The sequence below is a fragment of the Panthera onca genome, chromosome C1 (assembly GCF_046562875.1).
Source record: "Panthera onca isolate mPanOnc1 chromosome C1, mPanOnc1 haplotype 2, whole genome shotgun sequence".
Classification (NCBI taxonomy): domain Eukaryota; kingdom Metazoa; phylum Chordata; class Mammalia; order Carnivora; family Felidae; genus Panthera; species Panthera onca.
Window position 1 is genome coordinate 206,969,214 of NC_138346.1, and position 20,674 is coordinate 206,989,887.

Below are 20,674 nucleotides of genomic sequence, written 5' to 3' on the forward strand. Positions count from 1 at the left end.
GGAATTCATTCCATCTGTGCCAACCACATAAGCCTTTAATGCTAAAAGCTAAAACCCTCGTGATCTAGAACATCGCTTCTCCAAATTTAACATGCCCCCAGATTGCACAGGGAATCTTGTTAAAATGCAGATCCCAACTCAGGAGGTCTGGGTGGGACCTACCCAAAGCATGGTCCAACCCAGACTAAGTGAATGAGAATCTGCACTTTTAACAAAATCTCCGGGTGATTCATGTGCACATTACAGTTTGAGAAACACTGCCCTAGAAAAACACACTCGCAGGGCGCCTGGGTGGCTCAGTCGGTGAAGCGGTGAAGCGTCCCACTTCAGCTCAGGTCATGATCTCACGGTTTGTGAGTTGGAGCCCCGCATCGGGCTCTGTGCTGACAGCTCAGAACCTGGAGCCTGCTTCCGATTCTGTGTCTCCCTCTCTCTCTGCCCCTCCCCAGCTTGTGCTCACTCGCTCTCTCTCTCTCTCAAAAATAAGTAAATAAACACTTCTTAAAAATAAATTAATTAATTAACATTAAAATTTTTTTTTAATTAAAAAAAACAACCACATACACTCGAATTTAGCTGAAGCTAAAGTCCCAGCCTGCAGAGCTGGCAGAAGGAAAGGAAACTCAGCAAATTGTCCTTCTGCTTCCAGCATCTGCAGGATTTGCCTAGGGAAGCCTCTCCCCCGTCCCCCAAAGGATCCAGGACTCTGGCTGGTCCCGCTGCCTGAAGCTCCCACAGCCCTGGGGCATCTGCTAAAGACCCCTGTTATCCCATGCGTGGTGCTAGGTGCTAGGTGCTAGGGCCGGCCTCTTCTAGTCCAGAGTCCAGTTGAAGTAGCCTACACACCAAAACCTGCATGGCCCATGCTCCTCCTAAGTCCCTCCCATGACCCTGCCCATGGCTGCTAAGACCGTCACCGGAAGCTCCAGCTGTATGCAAATGAACAGCAGCTTGTCACAAACGTCGCTTGCATTTTCCTCCCCTAGTTTTCCTCCTTGTCCGTTTCTTAAATTCCCAGCCGGCATCAGATTTGAGGTTTTGAGGCATTAAGTAATGTCTTCTTTCCCTTTCCCATGTGAGGTCGCTCTTGCAGTGGACTTAACTTGCAGTGGGTTAACTCTCTCTTGTTAACCCAACCCAGGAGACCGTCTTATTCCTCTTTTTTAGCATTTTAACACAATACTACAGAATAATATCTCTGTCCCCTGTGCTACTTACCACTTTCTACTGAGAGTTGAAGTCATTTCTGCACCTGCCCATCTCCTCTTCCGGACAACAAGTTTGGAGGACAGGCTACGTATTTGATTCGTTTTTGCACCCAGGCAAAAGCTCACATGTAAGGATGCTCAAGAAATGTTTACTTGTGAATGGTCACGACTGTGTTTACTATGCCCTGTTGGCCCATTTTACTAGCGAATTAAGTGATTCTTCAACTCCTTCCAAGTGTGACATAGAACTTAGTTTTCTAGGCGAGCCCGCCCTGGTCAGAGCCTCTCCCACATATTGGAAGTCTGAAATTATTTCTGTCTCGCAGGTCATGGGCCGTGTTGTCTAATCTGCTGATTGATTTCTCCTTGTATCACTCACTGCTGGCCTTTTGTTAACGTTTGAAGTCACTTAGCTTGTCTGCTTTCATCTGTTCTTAGATCACCTTTGCTCCATTACCTCTGCAGCTAAGGATGTGATTAACAAATTATTTCAGATCTAGATCTGAAAATGTTCTCTGCCTAACATCAAAGTATAACAAGGTGACTCTGGGTAGGAAAAGACTCAGCGCTGTTTTAGTCCTTGGTGAGGAAAAATGAGACAAGGGTGGGCCTCAACATGGCTGTTGGTATCTCCCATATGGGCATGTGGGGAGGTGACGATGATGGAGGTGACCAGGATGATGATCATAAGATTAAAGGGGGGGGGGCTCATCAGTATGATTTCTTCCAGGGCACTCAAGTATAAAAAATGTCACGTTATGTTAACTGTCCAAACCAAATCAATTTGGCTGACCACTTGGGTGAACTATGGCTGTACTTCCTGGTGGTCACTCAGCCTATTGGAAAGCCTGGGGCTGTCCTCTCTACAAGGTTGGGCCCACCGATCTTTGTTGAGGTCTCCAACGACAGCGCCTGGCGTTCAGCCGTACCTCCATACACCACCCAGGGGTCTCCTGAGCACGAACAGACTAGATTTCTGCCACCCATGGAAAACTCCCAGATCGGCCCGGATCCTTATCAGTTTCAAATGACAGAACCCAAGTCAACCCAAGTCACAAAGAGAATTTATTGGATCACATGATTTGAAGGTTTAGAGTAGAAGTCAAACAATGTTGGATCCCAAAGTCAGTCTCTCTCTCTCTCTCTCTCTCTCTCTCTCTCTCTCAATTTCTTTCTGCTTCCTTAAGCACATTAGCTTCCTTCTACAGGCAGCTTATTCCATGTAGTTAAGAAAGATGGTCACTGGCAGCTCCAGATTTGCCTGGTTTTTATAGCACAAGACCTCAGAGAAAGACTCATAAACAAAACCTAATGAAACATTCCGAGGGGTACAGTTTGGGTGCCTACACCTGGAAATATTCCTGTGGCAAGGAGAAATGAAACACGTGTTTGGACATCTTGGGTCACAAGTCCACCCTTGTGGAAAATGCAGGACGCCATGACAGACAGCCCTACATGGAATGGAGCGGAGTGATGGTTTTTCAAGGTAAACAATGGTTATTACCAACAAGATGGAGAGAAGGTATTAACACAAAGTGTTCCCACTACAGCGCGCGCGCACACACACACACACACACACACACACACACTTAGAATGTCTAGTGCCTGTAACCCAATCTCCTCGTGCCCTGCCATAACACCACCACTATACTCCTAGCAAAAAAACCAGAGGACTTTTCTCTATTTCAACAAACTGGGAATAATTAGGACAACTAGTGCGGACTTTAGTGTCCAAGATAGAAGAGCCTCACATGGTGGCATAAAGGCCAGCTCCCTTTTATCTGAAAGCAGAAACCGCCTGGGTGGCTCAGTTTGTTGAGGGTCTGAATTCAGCTCAGGTCATGATCTCATGGTTCGTGAGTTCGAGCCCTGCATCAGGCTCTGTGCTGAGAGCTTGGAGCCTGGACCCTGCTTCAGATTCTGTGTGTCTCCCTTTCTCTCTGCTCCTCCCTGCCCCTCCCTCTCTCTTTCAAAATTAAACAAAGTTAAAAAAAATTTTTTTTAAATGAAAGCAGAAACCACTGGATGATAAGCCTGCTTCCATGCGTGGAGATGTTTATTGTCTTGTTTGCAAATATGAACAATCAAGAATCGACAGAAATGTGGAAGAAGAAAAAAAAAACATTGCAAAATGATGGAGGCTAGCATAATCAAACAAAGTAGGGAAAATGACCTGGGAGAAATAGAGATAATTCAGGGAACAGAAAATGATTTTTTTTTTTTTAGTCTCTTGTTGTTACTCTCAAAGAGATTCAAGAAAACAATGCATTCATAAGGCACCAGGAAGTTATGTTAAAATAGTAATTACATAACCAGAAAGAGCTCTTATCTTAGAAATTTTAAGAAAATATATGATTGCCGCAATTCCTTAAGCCAAGAAAGGGTTGGAAGATAAAGTCAAGATAGTTCTCAGAAAGTAGAACAAAAAGACTGTAAAAGAGAAAATATAACAGAAAAGATAAGAGACTCAGAGAATCAATCCAGGCAGCTCGACAGTCCACTTTTAGGAAATCCAAGAAGAGAAAACAGAGCGATAGAAATTCTCAAAGAAACGAAGACCAGTCCTCAGGTTGAATGACCCCACCTAATGCTAGCAACTCCCGTGGGGAAAACACTTATGCCCAGCACCATCGCTGTAAACTTTTAGAACACTAAAGACAAAGACGGGATCCTAAAATCTTCCGTGAAATAGAGGGAAATAAACAGATTATCTACAAAAGAACACGAACCAGGCACAGAGCTGGGTTTGGTCCACGGTCCTGAGTCTGCCAGCACCTGGGCTGGGGTTCTACATCCACAGGAAGTATGAGGAAGCCAAGACATGTTGGGACAGGGAAAGACTTAGAAGCTTGCTTCCTTTTCCCAGAAATTATCGGGGGAAGCATTCCATCAAAATAAGAAGGTGAGCTGAGGCGAGGACATAAAGTCCAAAAACAGTGCATCCCACTTACAAAGAGAATGAAAGGAAGTCCCAGAATGAATGACAGCTATGTCTGATGGAAACTGAATGCCAGTCTGACTCTCCTTCCAGCAGGCTCCGGGGCCCTAGAAGACCTCATTCCGGTCATTCAGGTGTGACAATTACACAAATCAAACAAGACCTCCTTGGGTCACCGGCCCATTTCAACTCTGATGACTCCCGTGTGGATCGGCCCATGCTCTGAGATCTCATCACCTCCACACCTACTACCTGTCACAATCCCACTCATTCCGGCCAGGGGTCTGCCTGCTGCCTCTTGGCTGTGCCACCCTGGGCATCCCTCAACCCCTCAGAAATCATTTCAGCTGCAGCCCCTCCATAGCATCACTGGTCAAGAAAGAAAAGCCCAGGATAAGCTTTCTTAAAATTATGATGCTCCCCTCCCCAATCGGGTTCTTAAAGCGAGAGGAACAGAAGAGGAATCTGGACCCCAGAGGGTTCAGGGGGGTGATACGCGAGAGAGTGGGTGGAGCCAGGGTGCACGGGATAGGTAGCAATCAGGAATTCTTGTCTTCCCTCACCCCCCCCCCCACATGAAGACAATGAATCCGGCTTTACATGTTGCATGGCTTACACCAACATTTGAATGTGCCAACCCAGGCGACATGAGACTCAGAATCATGGACCAGGGCACCCGTAGTAATATGCCCAGCCTGACCCAACATTTCATTCTTGATGGAGGAGCCCCAACATCGATGCTCACAATTTCTCCCCATTGGCTAATATGAATTAGCAAACCCCTTCAGTTCTTTCTTTTACAAAAACGTTTTAATGTCTATTTATTTTTGAGAGAGAGAGAGAGAGAGCACAGACAGGGGAGGGGTAGAGAGAGAGGGAGACACAGAATCCGAAGCAGGCTCCAGGCTCTGAGCTGTCAGCACAGAGCCCAATACAGGGCTTGAACTCATGAACTGCTAGATTATGAACTGAGCCCGAATCGGACACTTAACCGACTGAGCCACCCAGGCGCCCACCCCCCTTGGATTTTTTCTGGGGTGACCCTTCTGCATATTATTCTGGAAATCGCAAGCTTAAGCCTGATGTTTATTCACACCATTTACCCATCAAATACTTAGGTACCTACTGTATGCCGGGCACTGTTCTAGGACAGGGGATAGAGGTGTGCTCGGGAAAAAGTGCTTGCCCTCGAGGAACACACACTCTTTTCGGGGGGAACAGGGGAAATAAAGACACCTGACATATAATGTATGAGTGGTGCCAGCTAGGATAAATATCTCGGTCTGTAAGTACCTTATTTTGTCAAAACAACCATCCGATCCTGAGGCCTCCCCAGTCCTCATCCACTTTAAATTGCCAGAGGGTAGGAACCGCCCGTCTTCCAAGCTTTGCCCTTGGTGAGCAGGTGCCTGTTTAGTGACTGTGGGTGTCCTGGGCAGCTAGTGTGCCAAATCACCACTCCACCTCTCCCCTCGGGGCCTCTCGCCTCCCACCTTCTTCCTTTATCAACGAAATATCTTTGCTTGCAAGCTGCAGAAACTTCTGACGGACCAAAGCCAAAGGAGAATTTGGTGAAAGGAAGTTGGGTGTCTCATGAAATAAAAGGAAAAGCTTTGGGGTGCCTGGGTGGCTCAGTCGGTTAAGGCTTGGGATCTTGGTTTCAGCTCAGGTCACGATCTCACAGGGGAGTTCCAGTCCCACATCAGGCTCCAAGCGGACAGTGTGGAACCTGCTTGAGATTCTGTGTCTCCCCCCCTTCTCTCTGCCCCTCCCCTGCAAGCGCTCTCTCTGTCTCTCTCAAAATAAATGAACTTTAGGGGCGCCTGGGTGGCGCAGTCGGTTAAGCATCCGACTTCAGCCAGGTCACGATCTTGCGGTCCGTGAGTTCAAGCCCCGCGTCAGGCTCTGGGCTGATGGCTCGGAGCCTGGAGCCTGTTTCCGATTCTGTGTCTCCCTCTCTCCTCTGCCCCTCCCCCGTTCATGCTCTGTCTCTCTCTGTCCCAAAAATAAATAAAAAACGTTCAAAAAAAAAAATAAATAAATAAATGAACTTTAAAAAAAAAAAAAAAAAAGAAAAGGAAAGGCTGATCTAGCTGGCCTTGGGAGGAAGACAGAAGGCAAGGAAGAAGTCTCTAGCAAGGGTCTTAGAACACTAAGGCCAGAAAAGCTCTGTCCATTGGCCTGAAACTAACGCAGCGTTCCCCTGAAGAGGGAGAGCCCCCGCCTGATTGGTCGGCTTGGGTCAAGTACCTGCCTTTGGGGGGTGGGTCCTCATTGTGATTGGCCGTTCCGCCAGGACCACAGATAATGAGAGGAGAGAAATGGGATGATGGCATTAAAGGAGGGGAGAAAGTGTTCTGAACCGAGAAAAGCAAAGATGTCAGCAGGACTTCTGAGCCCCTGGGCCTCTGTAGCCACGGCATCACCCTCCTCGGGGCTGTCGTCAACGGCCATCATCAGCTGAACCCCAGTTCACCCTTCCGAGCCCAGCTCAGGCGACAGACCCTCCCTGCAGCTCTCCCTGAAGGCCATGCAGGCAGCGTGAATTGTCCCCTCCGTGGCCCTCCCGTGGCTCTCTGGCGCTTTCCACCACACTGCTGCTGGAGCCTCTGGCCTTTTTGCTTCTCTGTCCCCTGGGGTCAGCTGTGGAGCCTTTTCATCTTGGCGGTGGACACACGTTAGGGACCCCGCATTTCACAAATGTGTTTGGATTCTTTTCCCTCTTTGTGAGGACTTGGTACCCATTAATTTGCACCTACTGGGGATCTCCAGGCAACACTGGGGTGTTCACTGCTGCTCTGGAAGTTTCTCTACTGACTTCTGGCAGCTCCTTTATTTGTGTTGAAAGACTTGCTGTGAGCGTCCAAGGTGCTTTGCTTTGTTTTTGAAATGTTCCCTTTGTTCTGGCATTTTATCTTGCTGGGCTGTGTTCCTGGGGCTGGCATTTCTCTGTAAGGGAATCCATTGTTCTGTGGACTTCCTGATAACACCTAGTTATCTCCCAATGACTCAGGACAGCACGATTCACATTCTTGGATTAAGACTCTAGGGCTTAGAGAAAAGATCTCCAGAACTGTCCCACGCCCAGCAGGGCTTCTTCTGGATTTTCTCCAGGAGTAGTTCAGCTCCACCATTTTATTGGGTTGGTTTGGATTTGGTGCTCTGGGTTAGTGGCAGAACCGAAGCCTGACCTCTCACCTCCTTGTTTGGAATTCTTTCCTCCGGTCTTTGTCTCCGGCCTCTTAGGTTCTGAGGAGGAGCCTCCCTGAGCGTGGGGGCAGTGATGATGTCAGATGATGGATCCCAGGGGAGGAAATTCTCAGTTTCCAGAAATCCAGGTCAGGAGTCAAAGAAACCCTAAGGATTGGGTTCTGGGTACCTGGGTGCCTCCGGGGAGGGCACAGCAGCAGGTTCTGGAAAACCAGAGCACAAATGGTCAGAGGAGGCCACCGAGGTCAGCTTCAGGGCATCCATGGAACTAGGCACCAGTCTTCAGGACCCCGGACTCCAGGGCATCTGACAGACCAAACACATCAGGGTCTGTTCCCAAACTCACCACTGGGCGGCAGCATGGAGCAACAGCATGAGACTTCCGGGCTTGCGGGCTTCTGTGAATTGGGTCCTCAGGTGGCCTTGGCTGGTCGCTTCCTTGGCAGGGCGCTGAGCCTAAGTTTCATCATCTGTAAAACAGAAACAATAATACTCACTTCACAGGGTTGTGGTGAGGTGAAATGTAAAGACTAGAACACATATGGCCTCATTACCACCAGGGCCATCCCGGGATGCAGGCAAAAGGCCCCACCCTGGGTCCCGTGCTTGAGAGGACCTGCGTGTCACACAGACACGCACGCAGGCACACACACACGCACACACACACACGCACACACACACACACAGACACGTACACACACACACACACACACCCCAAATTTGTTGGAAGGCGCCTGAGTGCCTTTGTCCCTTGCCAGGCACCCAGCACTGGGTCAGCCCTGTTTCTGGCCTCTTGGCTCCTTGGTTATAATTCTCTCCTCTGTTCTCATAACTAACACCTTTCAGCCCCGTGAACGGCTTCCCGGCCTCTCGTGCCCCCTGTCCTGGCAACAAAAGACACCTGGGTCAAACTATCGGAAGGCTGTGTGCCCCACTGCAGCCTCATGGTCGCACGGTTGTTGGAGGAAGGGGTCAGCTTGCCAGACCCTTCCTCTCGGAGACACTCCAGGTCTTGCTTAGCAAATGTCACTTCGCCCATCTCCTTGTGCCTGGTCATTTCCAACCCACAGTGTGGAGCCGCTTGTGGACCACAGTTTCCCAGGGCGACTAAGGAACACGGGGCCGTATCACACAACGCATATCACGCGGAAATGTATATAATGCGGGTGGACACATAACATTGGGTCATGATAGCAACGCTTTCACTGGCAGCTTCATGACACTGACCACTGGAATGGCGAACAGTTTAATTAAAAAAAAAAAAAAATTGGCCATGGGGCGCCTGAGTGGTCCAGTCAGTGAAGCGTCCGACTCTTGATTTCGGCTCAGGTCATGATCTCACGGTTCGTGAGATCGATGACGGGGCGGAGCCTGCTTGGGATTCTCCCTCTCCCTCTGTCTCTGCCCCTCCCCCCTCAAAATAAATAAATAAACACATAAATAAATAAACATGCAGATAAATACATAAATAAACAAATACTTGGCGAGTTGTAATTAAATTTCAACGAAAATACTTCCCAAGAGTGAACTTCATTCAAATTCTTTTAAATTTTATATATTCATTAGCGATAATTTGTATTTTGCCTATGAATTTTAATAGAGTGTAGAGTATTTTAGAAGAAAACCCTTTTTAAAAGTATGTTTATGTATTTACTCTGAGAGAGAGAGAGAAAGAGAGAATCCCAAGCAGGGCTCAAACTCAGGAACTGAGATCGTGACCTGAGCCGAAATCAAGGGTCAGACACTTAACCGACTGAGTCACCCAGGTGCCCCAGGAGAGAAATCTTTTTGAGAACATAACAAAATAATTTCAGTTTTTCTCTTTAGAATAACTTGTTTAATGAAACTCAGATCTTATACACTTTGAATACAAGTACATTAAAAAAAATCTTTTAGGTCATTATGGTCAGAAGAGCAAAAATTATGTAAAAATTTGATTAGAAGGTAATGGCGATGTTGCTGAAATGAAAGCAAGAAAAACAAATTTTATGGAACAAAGATGCAATCGTTTATGAAGTATGTATGTCTATTATTTTATGAGTCATTCGGACACATGCAATAATAATTAAACTCCAGCGACTGGGACATAATTTCTGACTTCCAGTCATACAAAAACTGTGGCTCTCCATATGTTCTTTAATCTGTTGTTAGGAAAGGAGGCTCGAACTCACGAACCGTGAGATCATGACCTGAGCCGAAGTCAGACACTCGACCGACTGAGCCACCCAGGCGCCCCGGGAAAGTATATTTAGATAGAAGGATAGAACATACTTTATTTCCCACTTTAGCGACTTGACTGAAAACTTAAAATATTTAGACACACGGTGTAGGGACCCTCACATGTACTCTTGCCCCAGACCCACAAGCGTTCAAGCGTCAGGGGTGAGCCTGACCACCACCAACCAGAACAGGTTCTTGAGGCTTCCAGGAAAGAAGGGATGGGGAGGGGGTTCCAAGCAGGAGGGGGTTTTGTAGAGGAGGTCCACAAATCTACGTTAACTAGGACGAGTGCTCCTAATGTTGACAATAGCCGTAACCACCGTGCTTTGCAGGTACTGTTTGACTAACTCCCAACCATATCACAAATGGGTGCTATTATTATCCCCATTGTACAGGTGAGGAAACTGAGACCGTGGGAAATGCGGCCATTTGCCTGAGAGTATCCAGTTAGCCAGTGGTAAAGCCAGGCAGCCTGACCACGAAGTTGGATGCAAAGCCTAAGGCATCCTATCAGCCAGGACCCTGCGGCACTCGGGAACAAAGGGGTCCCACACAGTGGCCAGGGGGCTGATATGGCCCCCGACACAAGTCCCAGCAAAACGCACGGGCTCTTGTGCTGCACAAGGCACCCGCCCACACCTATGTGGGTGTCCCTATGCCCCAGAGTCGTCCGGTCCCTCTACCTCCTAGGGTCAGCCTGGGGCAGAGTTCCACGGGACAAGTGTCTGTTGTTTCCTGTCCCTCCCCACGACCCCGGCACCCATGAAGGCTCAGTGAACACAGCACTGACCCGAAACACTCTCACCATCCCTCAGACGCCACCACTACCCAGTGTGTCCCTGCCCAGCCCCTCCTGTCACCTGGTCCCCGAGCCGGCGGCACCTGCTAAGTGGGCTTTTCTCTTCCTTGCTGTTGCCCCTCCTGTTGGTTCCCTCGGCAGCCAGCACCATCTGGTCCAAACTCAGACATGAGCAGGGATGCCTCCCGGTGTAAAACCCTTCACTGGTGTTCCATTGTTCCCTGGACAAAGACCAACAAGGCGCGGCTGTGCCATTTTACAAGGACGTTGGCGTTGGCGACCTTATAAAAGATGACAACAGGCCCACGCCAAGGAGTCTTGTTCTTTACAAATGGAAGAACCCAACTGTGTGACCACAGCTGTACAAAGCCTGTTTCCAGTGGAGGGACGAGTCTCCCCGGGCTTCAGGTGCCCCCAGCTTCTCCCCCATTGGGATGAAAATACCACCGATGTCTCCTCCTCATGGGGGACTCTGGGGCCCTCTCCAGCATTCTGTAAGCTCTAGACCACCTGCCCAGCATGCTCAAGGAAAAAGCATACCGTGAGGTGAACAGGAGGTCAAGTTCCCAAGGTCAGCTTCCCAGCAAATCATGTCCGTGGAGGCCCGCCCGCCACAGCACAGCTACCCCAGCCCCCTTTCAGCCCCTCCTGGATCCATGTTCCTCAGACCACAGGGCCCTTGCACAGGCTGTCTCTCTACCTAAACTCTCTCTGCTCTCCTCTTCACCCAGCTAACTTCTTGAGATCCCTAAGTCTCTTCTTCCACAGAAAAGTCTTCGCTGGTCCCCTGCCCAGATCAGACACCATCATAAATGCTCGCATGGCCCCATGGAACATCCTGTCAAACCACTTATCCCTATTTGCAAGTTTCCCTTCCGTATGTAATTACTAAGGTCTGTCTCCCTACTGGACTGTCAGCTCCATGAGGGCAGGAATCACAGTGTATTTTCGCTCGTCAGCGTAATCCCCAGCCCAGAGGAAGTCCTCAGTGTAGGTTATTGACTGAACAGGCAACGAATCCTTTCAGGAATGAGGTTACCCCCGCTTTGCTGGGAGAGGTCTGCGGGCTTCTTCGGGCTCTGAGGGAAGCAACGGAAGTGACAAGACCAAGCAGATGAAGGGCCCCCAGCATGGTGCCTGCCACACATCAGGAGCTTAGCAAATGGTAGTGGTTTTGCCATTTTTATTGTTAAGGTGATGACAATGATGGTGACAGCTTCTAAGCTACTAGGAACACGTTTACACCAGGAGAAAGAAGACGCTGCTTCGAGACTGGGCTCTGTTCCTTCTACTCAGACCCAGCTGACCACCCTTCATCGAGGAAGGTAAAATCTGCCGAGCGGGGGCCAGCGTCCTGCACAAGGGCTGGGGCCCCGGCCTGGCCGCACTGATACGCCCCAGGAGGGGTAAGTCTCCCCTTTGGCCAGGGAAGGAGGAAGGGAAGGAGGGGCCGGCACCTGTGGGTGCCTCCCATGGGCATGGCATCCTGCAGAGAACTTGACATCCTTCATTTCCTTTCTGTCTGGTCCCGAACTCCCAAAAGTGGTTCTAATGATCCGCTTATTATGAATGACAAAGCTAAGCTCAGGGAGGTGATAGGGCTGGCCAAGGTCACACAGGCCCTGAGCGGCAGGGCAAACACTCAGGTTCTAATCTCGCTGATGCCGGGACCCCGGCACTCTCAACCACATTGTGTCACTGTGTGAAAACTAGGAAACCACCCGTATTTCCCAAATGCCTGAAACTCTCCTCCATATCCGAGTCCTCCGCAGCCCCCTCCCCCCAAACCTCAGATGAGGACACCTCTGCCTGGAAGCCTGCCGGGATTTCCTTGCCTGGCTCTGGCCCCGCCGTCCTTGGTTTGCTGCCCCAGGTACACACGGGGCAGGGGCCGGTAGGGGCCCCATCCGGACCAGGCTGGGAGTCAAAATGGCTCACCAAAGGAATTGCCTCAGAAACCCAGCCCTGCCCGGGGAACACCCTTATGCTGCTGCAGGAAGGGCTGGGGGCCAAACCTCCCAGGAATCAAAGCTCATTTTCAGCTGTTTAGACGTGGCTCCTCAGTGACTCACCGTTTGGGTTCTCATGACCCAGGCCAGGAGCCAGGGGCTGTCAGGAGGTGTCCTTGTTAAAATCAAAAGGCAATGGTGAGCAAAGGGGAGCCCCCTCTCTGGAGACCATGATTCACAGCTGCTGGGTGATCCTGGCCAGGGACATTCACCTCCCTGGCCGCCCACCCCCACCACCCCGTCTTGTCCAGGAGGATGAGTTCCAAGGAGGAGTCCGGAGCAGGAAATGGGAGGGGCGCGGGCAGGCCTGCAGCCCAACTACGTCAGTGTTTACCCGGCTTTACACTTGCGTTAAAAACTTTTAATCTGGATTCACTGGCAGAGATCCCGCCACCCAGCCGTCTCTTCCCCTCCCAGGGTGGTACCCCCCCACCTCCCTGGGTGTCAGGGAACGTGTGTGGGGGCATCTCACCTGGCTGAGGAGTGAGACCCGGCCTCCGGCCTCCGCACCAGATCAGCTCCTGAGGGGGGAGGCCTTACTGCCTGGTGTTGAGCTCAGGTCACATCATGACTTATGCTTTCGTGGGTCCTTTCTTCCATTAAAATAGAAGAAAAGAAGAGAAGAGAAGAGAAGAGAAGAGAAGAGAAGAGAAGAGAAAAGAAAGAAAAGGAAAGGAAAGGAAAGGGAAAGGAAAGGAAAGGAAAGGAAAGGAAAGGAAAGAAAAGAAAAGAAAAGAAAAGAAAAGAAAAGAAAAGAAAAGAAAAGAAAATGTTATGACCACATTGGTAGGAAGACAGAGAGAATCCAGGCTGGATTCCTGTCATTCTGATTCTAAAGAAATTAAAACATTGTGTCCCCACCCCACCTCCCCCCCCCCCCCGCCCCGCAGGCATTGTGCATGCTATAGACACTGTGCCCCCCACCCCCACCCCCCCGGAGGCACTAGGTAAGCCCTTGGAACTGTCTGGACCCAAATTCTGGCTCACTGTGTATTAGATGTGTGCCTCAGTTTGCTCCTCGGTAAAATGGGGATGATCGGAGCACAGGCATCACAGGGCTATTTGAAGGCTGCTTGAGATCTCGCCTAAGGAGCACAGTAAATACTCGGGGGGTGGGGGGAGGCTAGCTGCCTGCTCACATCTGTGCTTCCTATCCTCCCAGGAAAGAGGCAAGGGTGGGATGCCTTCCATACCCATAATACAGATAGGAAAACTGAGGTGACGCACAAGGGAAAGGATCTGCCTAAGGCCGTGGAATAAGTGGTAGAGTCAGGACGACCAGGCCGCAGATCAAGCAGCTCCCAGGTCCTGTGCAAATGGATGTGGCTGGTCAAGTTATCCCAGCTGCAGACCAGGAACGGGGAGGGCAGGGCAGGAAGAAGTCACCGGCCAGGACAGGGCCACCTTGCTGCCAGTTCTGCCTGCGTGGACTCAGGGGGGTGGGCAGCAGCCAGCAAACGAGGCCACTCGTGAGCCCACGACCACTGGGACTTTGAAATTGCTAACCACAACAGGACGGGCCCCCCTCTTCCATCCATCCTCCTGACCTCTGGCCAAGCCCTGAAGCCTGGCCTCCACCTTCTGACCTGACTGTGGGGACAGCAGCTCACGGTGGGGGACAAGCTGTGGCAGGGGCTACTATCTCCCCAACTCAGCCCCTAAGATAACATCAAAAGGACAGAAGTTTCCAGTCCATGCTGGAATGTGGTTTTCCAGCTGACGCAGACAGAGCCTACTTCTACAGCCCCACTGCCTGGGGATCTAGGGAGACAGAAGTCACTTCTAGGAGCGTTTTCACTGCTCGTCAAACAAGCTGGAGCCTGCCCGGGGAAAAAACAATGAAGAAAAATCCCAAAGCTCAGCTGGCTGAGCTCCCGGCCTCTGGCCTATCTGATCTTGGACAAATGGCCCTCCAGGTCCCCAGGGTCTTGCCTTCCCAGGGTTCCAATGGCTCTTGGCACTGTCCCTCTGGGTAACATGGTGGCCGGGGTGGAGGACAGGGAGCAGAGGGCATGCCCGAGTAGCTAGCGGCATGGAAACAGACAGACTTGGCCATGCGGACTCAAGTTCCTCAGTTTCTCTGGGTCTCAGTTGCTGCATCAGTAAAATGGGGATGAGGGAAAGTGCCAAGAATGAAAAGCCCTCGGCGCAACCCCTGGCTCACAGCCCAGGCGGTGGGAGCTAGCACCGTGAGTTTTAGAAAGGGGTAGGTGAAGGGAAAGGCGGTGGAAAGAGAGAGCTACAGATTGCTCCCCTAAAACCGCCTGGAAGCAAAGCCCACGGGCCCCAGGCCGGCCCCTCCCCTGGGGACTTGGCCAAAGACCTGGAAGTACGGTTGCATCACTGAGTATTCAGGGGTTAATGATGGGGAGTGGACAGGACCCAGTATTTAACTAATTGGGGAGGTGCCCTGAGATCAGAGGCACCCCGCTCACTTCCTTCTCCTGCAGCCCTGCTCCTCTGCCCCCTGCTCACCTCCCCTCCCCCGCCAAGGATGAAGCCTCCCCCTCTTCTGACCTTCCTTTGCCTCCTGGGTAAGTGACCTATGTGGCCTTCCCCCCCCCCCGCCCCCACCCAGCTGGGAACAGAGCTCCCCGGAGGTCCCGGAGGGTGTGATGGGTCATAGCTAGGCCAGCTCTGCCGGAGCCAGCACAAGCTAGGGGGAGAGCTGGAGGGGGATGCAGGCTGGGTGGCCCGGGAGGGCACAGGAAAGGGGCTGGTGGGAACCCCAGATAGTACACACGAGTCTCCTGCCACCTGCACTCTACCCCCTGCCCCATTAGCTTCCGTTCTGGGCTCCAACCCGCCTGGGTGGGCTGCCCCTCCCCCCCCCCCCCCCCAACCGCTGCTGTATCAGCAGGATCTGGAGGTATTTGGGGGAAGCACAGGTGGTCATGAAGCCTATCCAGTAGCATCTGAAGGGACTTGGTGGGGACAGAGTGCTCTGAGGGCATGGCGCTGACCCCTGGGGAGATGCTCAGGGCCTACTGGGAGACGTTTGAGGGGGCAGCGGGGGTGGGGACAAGCAGGATGAGTGGGTGGTGCTCTGGAGATGAGGGAGGAGAGCGGGACGGGCCCTGGGCATGTTGCCATGGTGGGCAGGGTGAGCACTGGGGATCAAGGTGGGGTGCATGGCCCAGAACACGGTTACTGATTAGCGCTGTTATTGTTGGGAGCAAGGTGCTCGGCAAGGGAGGGTTAACTGGACAGCCGGGGAGGTGTCTGCACTCGGATCTGAGGGGGCTTGGGGGAGGCTGGCTGCCCCGGGGGGGGCCCTGACAGATCTGCCCTCTGCCCTCCCTGCCCACAGTGGCCCTGGCTGGCGGGAACCTGGTCCAGTTTGGGGTAATGATTGAGAGGGTGACGGGGAAGCCGGCACTGCAGTATAATGATTACGGCTGCTACTGTGGCGTTGGTGGCTCCCACTGGCCCGTGGACCCAACAGACTGGTGAGCAGACGGCCCCTGGAGGGGCTTCCCCAGGAGGGGACACCTAGCAAGTGGAGGCCGACTTCTCCTTTGAGACCCCTTTGAGCCCTGGGCCCCCCAGCAGCCCCTGATCCAGCCCACCCTGACTCACGGGCCCCCCTCCCCAGGTTGACCGTGACCCTTACAGGTGCTGCCATGCCCATGACTGCTGCTATGGGCGTGTGGAGAAGCTGGGCTGTGAACCCAAACTGGAAAGGTATCTCTTCTCTGCCAGCAGGCACAACATCTTCTGCGGTAAGTGAAGGGCCCCGGAGCGCCCCAGACGCCGGGTAGGGGTGATGGCTTCAGACAGGAAGCCCTTCCTGATGGTGGTCGCTGACTCCTCATCGGGGCCAGGCCCTGGGCTAGAGACGTGGGAGAGGTGGGTCTTCCACTATCACGGGATTACAGACAGGACTGTCCCTCCCTCCACCCGGATGCTCACCTGGCACCCGCAGGAAAGATCCCCTGACCCCTGGCGTCCTGCCCTGGCCCCAGGCACTCCTACCGAGCCAGGGACCTCCCAACTCCAGCCTCAGGGAAGAGGAACAAAGGGGGCGGAGCTGAGCCAGGTCAGGGAAGCTGCCCTCACATGGCCGCTCCAAAGCCTGGACAGCAAGGTCCAAGGCAAGGTCCCCAGGACAGAGACTCGAGGGCACGGTCCCAGACAGAGAGATCTGGAGCTGCGATGTGGGACAGCAAACCCCCTCTCCAAAGGCTGACTCCCCCCTCCGCCCCAGCCGTGGGGCTGTCATTGGCTCAGCTTGGCCACATCCAAGGCCCACGTGGGCCAATTTGTTTTCCTCTGGTCCCCAGCACCGATCCGCTGGAAGTGACCTGACCCAAGCAACCGTGTGAAGGGCTCCATGCAGCCCAGCCCAGTGGAGGGAGCCCACATCAGAGCCCCAAACCTTGTCCCTGATGCAAAACCAGGAACAGCCTGGAAGGAGGGGGAGCTGAGGGAGGGGCACAGCAGAAAGACCCAGGAGGGTCAAAGAAGCCAGCTCAGATCGCTAAGGTCTATCCTGGGGCAGGGGCAGCTCCAGGAGCAGAACAACCGGAGGCAGATTTAGCTCGGTTCCTTGTTCCTACAGCCATCTATCTACTCAGCTAGACAGCTCTGACAGGTAGTGAGCTCCCCGTCCCCGGCAGTTCATGCGAGGTGGAAACAGCCACCTGTCGGGGATAGCACTGAGAGGATGGTTGAGGACAGATGTCAGGAGAATAGGGACGGAGGCTCAGGGCGTCACCTTCTACCCACCGTGTGACTTCAGGCAAATGGTGTAACCTCTCAAAGCCTCTGTTTCTTCATCTATAAAATGGTGCTAATCACACTCACTTCCCCAGCTTAGTCCAGCTCCTAGCAAGAACCACCCAAAAGGACTGATGAGAGACTATTAAGCCCCCTCCCATGCTGAGTTTTGCTGGAACGGCAGGTGTGGGCAGGACCCTGGTGGGAAGCGGAGGCTGACCTTTGTGGGGAAAACGAGGAACGCTGGACGTTTCTGAGAGGAGCCAGAGCCACTGAGGGCAGACAGAGGCAGTGGAGAGAACAGGAGGCTCTGGGGCTCCCCAGTGCCAGCTCCGATCCCAGGCTGGGTGTGGGGACACACCCTAAGATAAATGCCAGAAAAGCGGGCTCTGTCCACTCAGACAGAGACGGGCCCAGGGACCAAGCGGGCCCTGAGCTTCAGTCCCAACAGGCTCCATTCTGAGCCTAGGCTGCTCTGGGGCACACAGGCCACTCGGGACTGAGTCGCTGTCATTTCATGGCTCCCCTGTCAGCTTGATGGCCTCACTCGGCCACCAGCCATGCCTCACGCGGGGAAGGGGCTGCCTAGAAATCCCCCAGGCTGGAGCGGATGTGGTAGTGAACCTGATGGTCTCCCCACCAGCCGGAGGGCCAAGGGTGATGTGTGGGCCTGGGAGAGGAAGAACGGACATCACAGACATCCCACCTGCCCAGCGTCCTGGGCCCCCACGCCCCCACCCCCGCGCGCCCTGCCCTGACTCTCACCCACGCCTGAAACGGCCCCGGGTGGCAATGGGCTTCCGGCAGAGTGGGACAGAGAACGTGGACCCCGGAGAGCGGGAGGCCTGAGCCACATGGTCCCTGACTCACCTTGTCCCGCCAGCCGGCAGAACCACCTGCCAGCGTCAGACCTGCGAGTGTGACCGGAGGGCTGCCCTCTGCTTCCGCCACAACCTGGACACCTACAACCGCAGCTACGTCCGCTACCCCAACAAGCTGTGCAGCGGCCCCACGCCGCCCTGCTAGGGCCTGGCCCCACCTCCTGCCTGCGTCCCGCCTCCAGCTGCTGTAGCCCCGGGGCCTGGGCAGCAATGACACCACCAGCCCTCCCTCCGGAAAATTCCTTACCTGCAAACCCATCCCTCCCTGAGAGCTCCCAGACTGTGGTCTGGACCGTGGCTGGCCTCCTGGGCCACATCTTCCCCCTTGCTGGGAACAGCCACCGTGCCCAGGAGCCAAGGGACCCTTTAGCCCCCCGAAGATTCTATAACCCAGCCCTGAGATCTCGGTTTCCACTTCTGAATAAGTGAATAATGTCCCGTAATCCTAATATTCCCTGATTCTCAGATTCTATCATTATAGAATTTAATTAGTTTACAGTTTCTTTCATTCATTCCCTTTTTTTTTTTTTTTTTTTTTTTTTGAGCCTTTCTTTTGAGTATCGTGCTAAGCGCTGGGACACAGCAGGAACAGGAACAGGTCGGACATGGGTGGCCCCTGCGTGCAATTCTAATATTCTGTCCTTTTAATTTCCCCTTATAGTGAGTTTTTGTGATTCTCTTTTTCTAACATCCTACAATCTTATCCAACACAATAACGGCAATCTCCAGAAGGAATATATTTGGCCATATGGCACAATGCGAGAAGCATGAAAAATACCAACCTAAAAATATTGTCCCGCCATGTCATCAGGCTTCAAATCCCTCCCATTAGCAGAATGGCTAAGTGTGAAAAGGAGCTCTGGAATCATTTTATCCAGACCCTTCCTTTGACAGAGAGGCAGCCAGGGGTCAGAGAGGGGAAGTCCCACCTGAGGGGGCGGCCTCACGCCCAGCCTGCGTGTCTCTGTGTCTTTACAAGGTGGTAGCAGCCAGTGACACTCTGCTGTGGCCATGTCAACCCGACCCTCTGGTTGTCACCTTGGACAGCCTAGAGTGGCCAGGGAAGGTCCGCTGGGAGGGTGCCCAGGCCGGGTCAGCCTCCTGATACAGGGAGGGGAAGAGGAAAGACTTCAGCCTCCAGCCACCATGGGGCTGACTCTGGACCCACAAGGAATGTAATGCCCCAAAGGATTCCCCCCACGTTGGATGCAGCCTACCCTGGAAGCAATGTACTTCACCAAATTCTCCTAAATATTGGACAGAATATCTCCACTAGCTACAATATGCTGATAAAATCTGCCAGGATTGGGATGTGCCCATTCAACGGGCAAGCATGTGAAAAGGTATTACACGGTGGGGGGCAGCTCACAGCAGATATGTAATAGGTGTTCACTCCTATCCTTTTCATGGCTTATATGCAACTTTCAAGACTTTGAGGGCAGGAAAGAGCAGGAAGAAATCAAAGGGATGATCATCATAAACTTTGAAAGGTGAAGAAGTCCTGTGTTAGTAGAAACAAAGTGGGGGTCTTTGCACTTTGCCTCCGTGAATGACGCCAATCCTTGGTAAAGACTCCGGGGAAGACCAGGTCTTAAAGCAGAAATGAATGGGATTTGGGGAAAGAGCCAGGGCGCATTTGTGGGGGAAAGTGGTCCTGAGGCGCCCTCTGGTGTCTGGATTAGGCTGCGAGGAGGAACCCTAAATTCAGCTTAAACTTGGATTTCTCTTCATCAGTGGGGGCTACTGCTTCTGGGCTAGTGAAAGCTGTTCCTTGGCATTGTCAATAATAAATATGCTGAGAAATAACCACAAAGCCCTTACAGTGACCAACGTTGCCACATAAATGAGCAACACAGGAAGAGGGAACGGGCTTGGAGAGATGGAGGGAGGTCATGTTCTGGGCGTGATGGATGTGAGGCAGCAACGAGACAGGCACCTGCTGACTGGACAGCTGTGTGACCATCCGGAAAGTGGAACTCAAGGACTGGACCTGGTGTAGCCTGTGTTCCCGCTGATCAGTAAATGTTTGGTGAACGAATCAATGGGTCTAAATTCCACGTATGTTTCCGTACACACACTTCATTTCCAGCTGCAGACTCAGGGAAAGGACTGAAAAACCCTGGACTGGAGATCACAGGTTCTTGGTCAACACCTCTCTGCTCAGCCAGTTAGCAACAGTGCGTCTGTTCCAGACCTGCTGCTCAGGGAGGCCCGGGACAGCAGCAGCACCTTGTTCGAAATTCAGGGAGCAGGGACCTTGTTCGAAATACAGAATCTCGGACCTGACCGCAGACCTCCTAAGGCGGAATCGATAGGTTAACAAGACCCCCAGGTGATTTGTGTGCACATTGAAATCTAAAAGAGCGCTGACATGTGGCCAAACGAACAATGACACTTCCCTGGCGGGCGGGTTGTGGCAAGGGTTCGGTAAGTTGGCATTTGTGAAAGTACGCGAAATAACGCCTAGCACATAATAAGCATTCATGTTCTATGAATGAATGAACGAATGAATGAATGATGGCCATAACAATAACAGCTAACCCTTTATTTAGTACTTGGCATTTACAAGGCACCATTCTAAGTGCTTTATGATTATTAATTCATTGAATGAACGAACGAATGAGGCATAGGGCTCTATCAAGGCTAGAGGAGGGACTGTGTTACCTGAATGTTTCCTGGATTACCTCTCC

The 20,674-nt window shown here is 52.2% G+C and overlaps 1 protein-coding gene across 1 annotated transcript; it reads left to right on the plus strand.

Annotated features, from left to right (window-relative positions):
- Window positions 1-14,579: 14,579 nt before the first annotated feature.
- Window positions 14,580-18,477, plus strand: LOC132673360 (group IIE secretory phospholipase A2). The gene is made up of 4 exons (XM_060625956.3): window positions 14,580-14,918; window positions 15,695-15,833; window positions 16,000-16,106; window positions 17,987-18,477. Exons 1-4 carry the CDS (start codon window positions 14,879-14,881, stop codon window positions 18,127-18,129), a joined length of 429 nt encoding a protein of 142 aa, XP_060481939.3. The 5' UTR covers window positions 14,580-14,878; the 3' UTR covers window positions 18,130-18,477.
- The last annotated feature ends 2,197 nt before the right edge of the window (window positions 18,478-20,674 follow it).